The sequence below is a fragment of the Aquarana catesbeiana genome, linkage group LG08 (assembly GCF_042186555.1).
Source record: "Aquarana catesbeiana isolate 2022-GZ linkage group LG08, ASM4218655v1, whole genome shotgun sequence".
Lineage (NCBI taxonomy): Eukaryota > Metazoa > Chordata > Amphibia > Anura > Ranidae > Aquarana > Aquarana catesbeiana.
In genome coordinates this window covers 273185651-273198050 of record NC_133331.1, presented here as the reverse complement: position 1 = coordinate 273198050, position 12400 = coordinate 273185651, and the positions used below count along the sequence as shown (strand labels likewise).

Below are 12400 nucleotides of genomic sequence, written 5' to 3'. Positions count from 1 at the left end.
ATATTTCAGTTTTTTTTTGTATTGTTATTGTCTGTGTCCCATTGGGGAGATCTCCCTTAACTTCCTACCCCAATAAGAGGAGACCTCTGCTCTCCTCCTTTTTTTAAACTCTTCCTGAAAAGAATCCTTTCCCCTAATGACAGATCCCAAATTATATCTGTAGGATTAAATATTTCTGTTTGTTTTATTTTTGCCTGTGTCCCATAGGGGAGATTTCCCTTCCTACCCCAATAACAGGAGACCTCTTCTCTCCTTTTTTTTAAATCTTCTTGTAAAGAATCCTTTCCCTTACTGACAGATCCCAAATTAGATCTCCTTAAAATTAAATATTTCTGTTTGTTTTCTTATTGTCTGTGTCCCATTGGGGAGATTTCCCTTAACTTCCTACCCTAAGTAAGAGAAGACCTCTTCTCTTCTTTTTTTTAACTCTTCCTGTAAAGAATCCTTTCCTGTACTCACAGATCCCAAATGATATCTTCTTAGGATTAAATATTTCTGTTTGTTTTCTTATTGTCTGTGTCCTATTGGGGAGATTTCCCTTAACCTCCTACCCTAAGTAAGGGAGACCTCTGCTCTCCTCCTTTTTTTTTATCTCTTCCTGTAAAGAATCCTTTCCCATACTCATAGATCCCAAATGATAGCTTCTTAAGAATAAATATTTCTGTTTGTTTTCTTATTGTCTTTGTCCCATTGGAGAAATTTCTCTTAACCTCCTATCCTAAGTAAAGGAGACCTCTGCTCTCCCTTTTTTTAACTCTTCCTGTAAAGAATCCTTTCCCTTACTGACAGATCACAAATTAGTTCTTCTTAGAATTAAATATTTCAGTTTTTTTTTTATCTTCCTAGGATTAAATATTTATGTTTGTTTTCTTATTGTCTGTGTCCCATTGGGGAGATTTCCCTTAACCTCCTACCCTAAGTAAGAGGAGACCTCTTCTCTTCTTTTTTTTTTTTAACTCTTCCTGTAAAGAATCCTTTCCTGTACTGACAAATCCCAAATGAAATCTTCTTGTCCTTAGGATTAAAATATTTTTATCTAACAGATCTTTAGCTATACTTCTACAAATAACTGGAAAATCATGAAATCATCTCCTTTCAGTGAAGCAGATCTGTTCAGCTTCCCTGTAAATGACAGCACTGCATTTGAACAATATGTGAGCGATGAGTCCCATCCCCTGTCAATACGCCGGCTCAGCCCTAACGTCTTCCCAAAGTCTGTTCCCAAAGTCTGGAAGTTATCTGGCAGCCGTTGCCATCCAATTTTTGATTCTATGGCATTGGAATGCCCGGTCGGACGGCAGTTGGTTACTGTACATTGCAAAGGATCATCACTAAAGCCTGTGGAGTCCTGCAAACTCTCTTTGTTGTTGGTGGCATGCAGCGCTTGGTGTACAATGTGGCACTTACTTGTCCAGGATGAAGTACAGATCGAACGCCCCATCACAAGACCTCTGCTCCTCGGTGTACTGAGCCTGGCACAGGAGGGGTAGTAGGGGCACCACAAGAGCTAGCAGCCAGATGCCTGTCTTCATGGCCCAGAGCTTGTCCGAGTCTTCCAGGACTGATAGAAGGAGGAGGAGGAGGAGGAGGAGGACAGGGGGCAGCCAGGGTGGGATAGAGAGAGGGATGGAGGAGGAAGAGGATATGGGGAGGAGGAGAGGAATGTCTATGTAGCTCAAACCTCAGGGGGAGGAGAGGACGTTAACTCATTCACTGCACACTGCCGGGACTTTAAGAAGTTTGGGGAATTCAGGACTTCTGCTGAACTGAATAAATACATAAAAAAAACCATAAAGAATAAAAATGACTTTTATTCACTAAAAAGTTCAATAGGCTCACGACACATCTGGTTTATGTTAAGGAAAAAAAAAAAAAAATTTTAATCTTTTTCTTCATGTGTTGCATCATTGGGCTCATTCACATGGTGTGCAGTGACCTGCGTGCGTTTTATCGCACTGGATAAGTGCAAGTCGCCACAAAGGCACCTAATAAAACAACTGTTTTCTATGTCCCCCCCATGAACGGCATGTCTACATTTTCCTGCAGGGCACTGGATGGCACCGCAGAATATCGCATCTTGGAGTCCATTCACACCTGTACATTAGGCCCCCATTCACATATCATGTAGCGGTAATGAGCGCTCCCCCTTTGCGCATTGTTTACGTGATTCCGCTTGTCGCACATCCCTATGTAAACACGTAAATCATGGATACAGCCAATTCACTTCAATGTGTGAAGTCGCCCCAAAATAAGCTCCAGCTTCTTTTTTGGCGACAAGCTGAGTGAGATTTTTTTAAACACGCGTTTTGCTGTGCGATAATTGCGGCAGAATCGCACCTTGTTTGGGGTGCCGAATAATGGCACCGAATGCATGTCGCGCGTTTTGCCACAATTTGGAATCGTGGGCAGATTCATGGCGATTTTGGCCATGATTCCAAATTGCGTAATGTGGACAGCGCCCTAGAAAACTATGGAGGTTATTTACGAAAGGCAAATCCACTTTGCACTACAAGTGAAAACTACCAGTGCAAAGTGCACTTGGAAGTGCAGTCACTGTAGATCTGAGGGGGTCATGCAAGGAAAATAAAAAACAGCATTTTTGCTTGTACATGATTGGATGATAAAATCAGCAGAGCTTCCCCTCATTTCAGATCTTCCCCTCAGATTTTCAGCAACTGCACTTCCAAGTGCACTGTAAGTGCAATTTCAAGAGCACTTTGCATTTGTAGTTTGCACTTGTAGTGCAAAGTGGATTTGCCTTTCGTAAATAACCCTATACTGTATGCTAGGTCGCCTTATTAACATACTTTAAACGTGTTTCTCTAAAATCAACAGAACCCATAGGGGGTTGATTTACTAAAGGCAAATTCACTTTGCACTACAAGTGCACTTGGAGGTGCAGTCGCTATAGATCTGAGGGGAAGATCTGAAATGAGGGGAAGCTCTGCTGATTTTATCATCCAATCACGTGCAAGCAAAAATGCTGTTTTTTATTTTCCTTGCATGTCCCCCTCGGATCTACAGTGACTAAACTTCCAAGTGCACTTGAGGTGCAAATTGGGGTTGCCTTTAGTAAATAAACCCCATAGTGTGTACTATAAGCATTTTGCATACGTTTTCCTCCCCTCAGGCACCCGGCAAAAATGGACATGCGACTCCAAAAATGTACCTATGTTGCATTTGTTGTACGTTTTTGGTGCGCTACCATTGACTATAATGGAAGGTGCGTCTTTCACAAAACACGCTAAGTCTAGGTTCACATCTTTGCGGTCCTGTGCTGGTGCGTTTGTGCGGGCACAGCAGCCCATTTATTTAAATAAGCTGCTGGACCTGAGGGAAACCCGGGGGCGGGAAATGGTCTTTTTTTTAAAAAAACATCTGCACGGAACCGCGCCTGAATATGCACCGCATTTCCCGATGCATGGGGGTGCCATTAACAATAAAGACTGTGCGGCTGCCTTTTTAAAAAAAAGGGTCAAGGACTTTTAAAAAAAGTGTCCGTTTTGTGTAGCTGGAAGATTTTGTGACTTGTTCAATTGTCAGGACATTTCGGTGTGTTGGTTACGTTATTACATGTATGTAAAAATGGAAATGGGCCTCAAAACCAAAGCTGACATTGTAATTAAAAATGTAAACATTACAGAGTGTTAGCCCTCGTTTACATTGGAGTGATTTGTCATGCGATTTGACCTGTCACAGCTTATTGCCGGCAATGGCACCATTCCAGTCAGTGCGACGCTGACTTTGCGATGCTGACTTTGCGGCACCACATCGGTTTGCAGAAGTATTTCCTGCACCACTTTTGGCGATTTCAGGTGCGACTTCAATAGACATCTGTGCATGAAACCACACAGATGTCTTTCAAGTCGCACCCGAAGTTGTAGCGACATGCGGCTTTGATTTCGTGCGATTTCCGAGCTCAATGTAAGCGAGGGGTTAGACGTTCCACAGGTTTAGTTTCAATTTTGAACAAAGAAAAATATCTGGCGGTGCGTTCCTGGCATAGAACTTGGTTACATTGTAACATGTGCCAGAAATCTCATTCTTCCAGCCTATTTTACATGTGCTTTTGATGCGTGGAGCAGGTGTGTATTTAAGCGCAGCAAAAACGCACATACGTGAACGGGCTCTTAGTGCACTGCTGTGTACTGAGACAAATGATGTGTCGCATGTGACACTTCAAATAAAGTTGAAAGAAAAGAAGGAAAACAACATATTGGAATGTACATCACACCCCTTCCTGCCGGTGCCAACACTAACATTGGCCTGCACAATAAAACGCTGTGTTTAAGGGCCTGTTCACACTATAATTGCACAGAAACGGTGTCCCCATTCCTGTGTGATTCCTGTGCCTTCCACTGCAGTGCGATTTGGAAGCTCATTTATTTGAATGGGCTGCAAATCGCACTAGAACACACAAAAAGAAGCGCATGCACTACTTTTGAAAAATAAATTGCACCAAATTGCATTATACTCTGGTACAACGCGATCTGGTGACAGCAAATACACCGCATTCCGGCTGCCATTAACAATGTATTGGCACCTGCAGCAGAACGCAAAGGCAGATTGGTTTGGTGTGGAATGCGCCTTTCCCGCACCACATTCTGGTGTGAACCGGCCCTTACCATGCATTTTTCTGTGCCTTTCCCTGACTATGCAGAATCCCATTGTGTGTAAGGGGAGATTCACACCAGATGCGCCGGGGTGTGTTTGTGAGCACAGCGCTTTCCCAAAGCATGGCAAGCAAAAAATAATGTTTCCTTATAAATGCAGTTCACACCAGTGCGTTGTTGCATTGCGTTTTCCCAGCACTGACAGCATGCACTACTTTTTTTAGCGACGTGCAGCACGTATAAATGTATTATTTGTTAGGTACTTATATAGTGCCGTCAATTTGCGGAGCACTTTACATATATATATATATATTGTACATTCACATCAGTCCCTGCCCTCAGGAGCTTCCAATCTAAGGTATAAATGCACGCAAATGTGCACAAACGAGCATAAACGCTACTCACTCAAAGCAAATCAAGGAAAAACAAACAAAACGCATGTAAAATGCATGCCAACGCATTACAACACATTACAAAAAAGTGCATGCATTAACAGATGCATTGTTATGTGAATGAGCCCTAAGTGTCCTGTTCACACTTGTATGCTCAGTTGCGCAATGCTCAAAAAAAACACATGAGCTCTTTTTTTCCCCCAACATATTAAGGCCTTTTACCTTTTATTTTTTATTTTTACACTGTTTAAAAAAAAATGGTCTCACTTTTATTCCTATTACAGGGAATGTAAACATCCCTTGTAATAGAAAAAAAGCATGACAAGAACTCTTAAATATGAGATCTGGGGTCAAAAAGACCTCAGATCTCATATTTACACTAAAATGCAATTAAAAAAATGTTTTTTTTTGTTATGGAGACGGGTGGGGGTCATCTTCCCCTCACTCGTCTCCATACCCAGCAAGAGGTAACATCCGATCGCCTCCGCCGCTGCCGACGGCTCCGTGGGGCCCTTTTCCGCCGCCGATAAACGCAATCTTGCGGCGAATCCGCCGCAGAGACCACTCTTATCGGAAAGCTGACCGCCGGCCGAAGAAGGGGATACCGGGGTTTATGGCAGCTAGCGATATAACGATATTGCTCTTCAAACTTAAGACGTATATTGGCGTGCGGCGGTCCGTAAGTGGTTAAAAGAAACGCCCATCAGGGTACTTTCACACTGGGGCGGTGCCAACGTTAGCGGTAAATGGCCGATAGTTTTAGCGGCGCTTCACCACGGGTAAACATGCGCCTAAACACGCCTAAAGGCTCAGAGCAGAATAGCAAATGACTTGTGTCGCACAGGCAAAGCGATGTACCCATACGTCTCTGCCTGCTTCTGGGTTTAGGGCGGGCACATGTGCCCCCCACGCTGACACCCACTGTGATTGTACACAATGGGAGCCTGTCAGCAAGTCCCAGCTAATGATTCACGGCCGAGACCTGCTGATCGTCTGTGTACAATCAATACAGAGCTCCGTACAGAGGGAACAATCTCTGTTTCCTATCTCTGCAAAGCAGGGACAAGAAACAAAGAGATCTGCAGTAAAAAAGCAACACACATTACAAATTTTTAGGCACACCTTTAACCCCTTGATTGCCCTAGATGTTAACCACTTCCAAGCCAGTGTCATTAGTACAATGACCGTGTATAGCAGGGGTGTCAAGTTTAATTTAATCGCGTGCCGCATCAGCATTATTGTTGCCCTCAAAGGGCCGCACTAGATGTCCAGAGCACCCCAAGCCCTCCTATATCAGGTGTCAAACGTCCCCCCACCATCTGAAGTCGAGTCCCCCACCCTCCCATACATTACAGTGCACCCCCCTGTCTTGTGCTGCTGATGGGAAGCTGGGGGTGTAGCTGGGAAGCAGAAAGTTAGGGTCTGGAGAAGGACCAGAAGTGGGCTAGAATCAGCTGCAAGAATCTGCTGAATAGAGATGAGGGGGTGCACAGAGAGGCACAGGATCTGTAGGAGGAGTTCTGTCCTCCTCTCTCCTGTCGACTGCAGAGACAGACTGAGGGCGGAGATGAGGGGAGTGCCACAGCTGCAGGAGAGAGACGTGGGCCACATGAAATGGCCTGGTGGTCCAGATTTGGCCTGCGGACCTCGTGTTTGACACATTTGGTGTATAATAATAACACTGATCACTGATTAAGTTAGCCGCTTCCCCCCCAGCGTCACTTAGTTTTAGACTGGCCGCCGCACTATCGCAGTCCCATTATATGTCGTAGATCACCGCTGTTAGTAGTATAAGAAAAAAATATACCAAAAATGCCAGTATATATATATATATATATACCATCGTTTGTAGAAACTATAACTGTCACAAGCCAATAAACTCACTGTACACTTATTGGGATTTTCAAGGATTATCAAAGATATGTAGCAGAATACATTTTGGACAAAATTTATGAAGAAATTAGATTTTTTTTTAATTTTTTTTTTTTGGATATGTTTTTTATTGGTTTTGTAGCAGATAAAAATGATTTTTCTCTTTATATCACAAAAAACCCCCCAAAGAAATACCACCAAAAGAAAGCTCTATTTGTGGAAAACAAATGATATTAAATTAGTTTGGGTACAACATTGCATGACCGCGTAATTACCAGTTGAAGTAGCGCAGTGCTAAATAGCAAAAAATGGCCTAAATACGAAGTAGGTAAAATCTTGGTTAAAACTGTCTCAGCCATTGCGGCCGCAGCGTGTATACAGCCTCACTTGGCTGCAATAGTAGAATTTAGCTGGGCAGTTAAGGGAGGTAAAACCGCAGCTCAACAGCCTGTTTTTAGTTGAATTGCATGGAAATCTAAAGCTGGCCATAGACTTTTCAATCTAATAGCCCCCGTACAATCTCTATGATGATGGCCATATACAGTTTAATAAATGATTCATTTCTTTTTTAATTGATCTCTCCAGATAACAAAAATGTCTAGTCGACAACCCATTTACTCAATATGACACACACGGGGAAGTGAGATTCGATCGATAGTTGGAAAACACAATGATAAATTAACAATCGCACTTCTGCTTCCCCATGCAATCTCACAATCTGATCGATCGAAATACAATCGATTTCAAAAACAAAGCATCCCGGCACTGCCAGTCAATGCAAAATGATCGCTAATTTTGAAAGTTGAAATCAATCGGTAGGAAAGTTATACCTATCCAGTTGTCTGCCAATTCAAATACAATGGAACCTTGGTTTACGAGTAACGCGGTTAATGAGCGTTTTGAAAGACGAGCAACTTTTTTTTTTTTTTTTTAATCCTGACTCGGTTTGCGAGTGTTGTCTCACAAAATGAGCAGAATTCAAGCCAATGGCCAGAGGTGCGGGGGTGTCGGGGACACTCGGAACCGTTCGGAGCCATTCGGAAATACTCAGATTGACTCGGAAATACTTGGAAACACTCAGAAATACTCAGTTCCCGAGTGTTTCCGAGCCTTTCCGAGGCTTTCCAAGGTCAGCCGAGCTGTTTCCGAGTATTTCCAAGGCTCTCCGGCGCCCCCCCCACCTCTGGCCACATGCAGTATTGCATGTAATAGAAGTCAATGCGGAACTAATTATCTTCCTTTCCATTGACTTCTATGGGGAAACTCACTTTGATATGTGAGTGCTTTGGATTACAAGCATTCTCCTGGAATGGATTATGCTCGTAATCCAAGGTTCCACTGTAGTTTGAATCGCACATTGATTGGATAATGTGTGTTTGGCCACTATTAGATTTACCAACAGTAGAAAATTTACAAACCCAAAAAAAAAAAATTTACCAACCCCCCTAAAAAAAATACCAGCTGTCACTGTGTAACAAAACTATGTAAAATTAGGACAAACCTAAATCTAATCTCTAATCGATATCATCTCATTCTAGATGCTGTGCTGTACATACCCATTCCACACCATTTCATTCTGTATATTGTGCTTTACATACCTATTCCCTACTGTCCTATTCTATAATCTGTGCTATACAGTCTGTATTCAACATAATAAGATTCTGTTCAATGTGTTGTAAATTCCCTATTCCACATCATCCCATTCTGTGTGCTGTGCTGTACATACCCATTTCATACTATATAATTCTGTGTGCTGTGCTGTACATACCCATTCCATACCATATAATTCTGTATGCTGTGCTGTACATACCCATTCCATACCATATAATTCTGTATGCTGTGCTGTACATTTCCTAGTCCACACCATCCAATGGTGCTGTGCATTCCCTATTTCACCCTGTGCCCCTCTGTATGCTGTGCTGTACTTTCCCTATATCACAATTAACGCATGCTGTACAACGTTCTTTTGTTTTCCTATTCCACATCATCCTATTCTGTGCCACACTGTTCCATTCCATACATTGTGCTGTATATTCCTTGCTCCACACTATTCTACTCTGTATGCTGTGCTGATACATATAGTTATATAGTTAGTAAGGTTGAATAAAAACATCAGTTAGTACAGTTAAACCTGTGCTAGTGTGTGTGTGTGTGTGTATACTGTATGTGTTTATGTCACTACCATTTTCTATATCCCTTGTATATTGCGATCGCTAATGAGCCCATCTAAAGTTTTTTTTGGAATTATCTACACTCCCCGCTGACACCACCAACTGTGGAAGGTAGTTCCACATCCTTACTGCTCTAACAGTAAATAATGCCTTATGCAGTTTCCCTATTCCACACCTAACCCATGTTGTACACTGTGCTGTACATTTCCTATTCCACACTGTCCCATTCTGTGTACTGTACTGTATATTCCCAATGCTGAACCATTCCTCCAATACATTGTGCTGTAGATCACATATCCCACTCCATCCCATTCTGCACATTGCTGTAGATTTTACATGTGTAACACATGTAGGCCGGGCTTTCTGTGAAAGGACCTGTTGGTTGTGTTTCCTGTTGGGCTTAGCTCTCAGTTTTGCTCTGATTGTTATCCTTCAGAATTTCAAATAAATGGGCTGAAATCGCACTGCACCCGGACCACATGTAAATATCACAGGAGCGTACAGCATGTTTCCTGTGTGATTCATGGTGTCAATCGGTCCTAATATCTGAATGATCCTATTTGAGGCTTCCAGACACAAAAAGAATTCCTCCAATCTCTTTAGTAAACTCTCTAAAGCCTTGTACACACGATAGGATTGTTGGCCAACAAAACCATGGACTTTTATCCGAAGGGCGTTGGCCCAAACTTGTCTTGCATACACACGTAACACAATTGTTGGCCAACAATTACGAACGTAGTGACGTACTACGTGGTTTTTCAGCTCTTTTCGCCACCCTTTGGGCTCCTTCTGCTAATTTCGTGTTAGTAGAAGTTTGGTGAGTGTTGATTCGCGCTTTTCATTTTGCACTTTTCATTTTGTGCTTTTCAGTTCGTTTCTAAACGGCTGTTCGTCAACCAGACATGTTGCAGAATCGGAGGAGATAACGTTTTATTTATTATTGGCCTTGAAGTTATTGCTTTGACCCAAGTCCAGTCCAGGAACAGGAGGAGGAGGAGGAGTTCTTGAACCAAAAATTGGTTTCTTTATTAATTGTGACCAATTATGTCATATGCCTTTGCTGTGGGAGCTCCAGGAGAATAATCCGGATGATTTCCGGAACTATCTCTGGATGACAGACCCCTGCTTTCACCAACTCTTACACATACATGAGGCTTTTATTTTATTTTTTGGTTGAATAATGATTTGATTTGGTATACTTTCTATATTTTTGGATGCATAGAATGCACTTTTTGTTTAAGTTTTATTGGCAGATAGCATGTCTAATTTTATTTGTTTTCTTTTTTTAATGCACAATAAAAAAAATTGTGGAGAATAATACTTGGCTATGTGTTTTTACTTCATATGACATTTTTGGGAGTAGGCAGTTATATTTAAAAAAATACAATGTAAAATTAACACGGGACACCAACATAGTTGATATAAAAAACTACGGGATAATGGTGTTGTGGTAACTTGTCCAAAAAAATAAAAAAACATAATAATATTATTATTGATATCACTAGAAAAAAAAAGCCTATTTAAATACAATTGGCAGAACTCCATCAGTATCACCAGCAAAGCAGCTTCATTATTATCCCATTAAAGAAGAAGAGAATTGTGCGCTGCATCTGGAGATTTCATAATTTGCCACGTCACAAATGATAATTCTCCATTACGAACGCTAGTTTACAAGACCGACCACTTCTGGCTCGTCCTTGCTTCCGAGCATGTGTGTTTGTACTTTGGACTTTTGTCCGACGGACTTGTGTACACAGGATCGGAAAATCCGACAACAGACATTTGTCCTCGGAAAATTTTAAAGCCTGCTATCCTCCATTACGAACACTAGTTTACAAGACCGACTGCTTCTGCTTCCAAGCATGCGTGTTTGTACTTTGGACTTTTGTCCGGCGGACTTGTGTACACACGCTCAGAAAATCCGACAGCAGGCATTTGTCCTGCAGAAAATCCAACAACAACTGTACGATGGAACATACGGTCGTATTTTCCGCCAACAGCCTGTCATTACACATTTCCCATCAGAAAATCCGATCCTGTGTACGAGGCTTTAGTGTGCAGGCAAAGTGAACGGGGCTTTAGGCTCTATTCACACCTGGGCATTTTGAATCGTGGGCAGAATTGCCACCATTTCAAAATGCTCTGCTAAAATGACAAATCGCACAACACGAATTTCAGATGCCATTCATTTTTTAATGGCACCTAAAATCCAATGAAGCTTGTTGCCCAAAAAAGGATCGGGAGCTTCTTTTGGGTGACAAGCTTTGCGCAATGCCATTTGCTGTGATTGAAGTGCGATTTACTACGCGACAATCGTGACAGAACCACGCTGCATTTTTTTAGCTGTGATTCAGCCCACTATTCAAAACGACCAGGTGTAAATGGGCCTTTAGTATCACAGGGGCTAGCAAGAGGAGCTTCAAGTTGACAGTAAAAAAAAACAAACAACCATGATAGAAGATGGAGGGCAACTTCACACTGCCTCAATGCAGTCCCACTGCACTTTGGGCAAAGCCCAGCTAACCTGTGGGTTTTGTGGTTATCTGCGCTTTTCCATAGACTTTTATGGTGTCCCACAGTTTTGGTGCAGTTCCAGAAAGCATACCAAAGATGCAGCATTTAAGAGTTTTGCCGCGCTTTTTGAAACTGCACCAAGACTGCAGGACCTCGTAGAATTCCATGGTGAAAACGCAGCAAACTCGCACAAAAACTGAGGGTTAGCTGTGCTTTAGCAAAGCGCAGTTGGGCAGTGTATAACCACCCTAATGCCGCGTACACACGGTCGGACTTTCCGGCATACTTGGCCTGGCGGACCAGAGTCCGCCGAACAATCCGACCGTGTGTAGGCTCCGGTGGACTTTTCCCAAAAGCCCGCCGGACCTAGATTTGAAACATAATTTAAATCTTTCCGTCGGACCAGGACACAGACGTGTGGACTTTCCGTCAGAAACTGAGTCCGACGGAAAGATTTAAATTATGTTTCAAATCTAGGTCCGGCGGGCTTTTGGGACAAAGTCCGCCGGAAAAGTCCACCGGAGCCTACACACGGTCGGATTGTTCGGCGGACTCTGGTCCGCCAGGCCAAGTATGCCGGAAAGTCCGACCGTGTGTACGCGGCATTAGGGTGGTTATACACTGCCCAACAAAGCCCGCTCGTCTGTATGCTGGTCCAACGGACCAGATACGACGCAAGGGCAGGGTATTGCATTTCGCGCTCGCTGCAATAGGAAAAACAAATTTTCCTATTGCGGCGAGCGCAGGGCATACCAGTCCCTTAGGTCTGGTACGGATTATAAAGGGAAACCCCTACGCCGAAAAAACGGCGTGGGGTCCCCCCTAGAATCCATACCAG

At 42.8% G+C, this 12400-nt stretch overlaps 1 protein-coding gene across 1 annotated transcript in view; it reads right to left on the bottom strand.

The window, feature by feature from the left end:
• ANTXRL (ANTXR like) overlaps nucleotides 1-1667 on the bottom strand; it is a 229246-nt gene extending 227579 nt beyond the window's left edge. The window contains exon 1 of the mRNA XM_073597284.1: nucleotides 1408-1667. Within this exon, the coding sequence (XP_073453385.1) occupies nucleotides 1408-1532 (125 nt within the window). The 5' untranslated portion in view covers nucleotides 1533-1667. The remainder of the gene's footprint in view (nucleotides 1-1407) is intronic.
• Between the last annotated feature and the right edge of the window lie 10733 nt (nucleotides 1668-12400).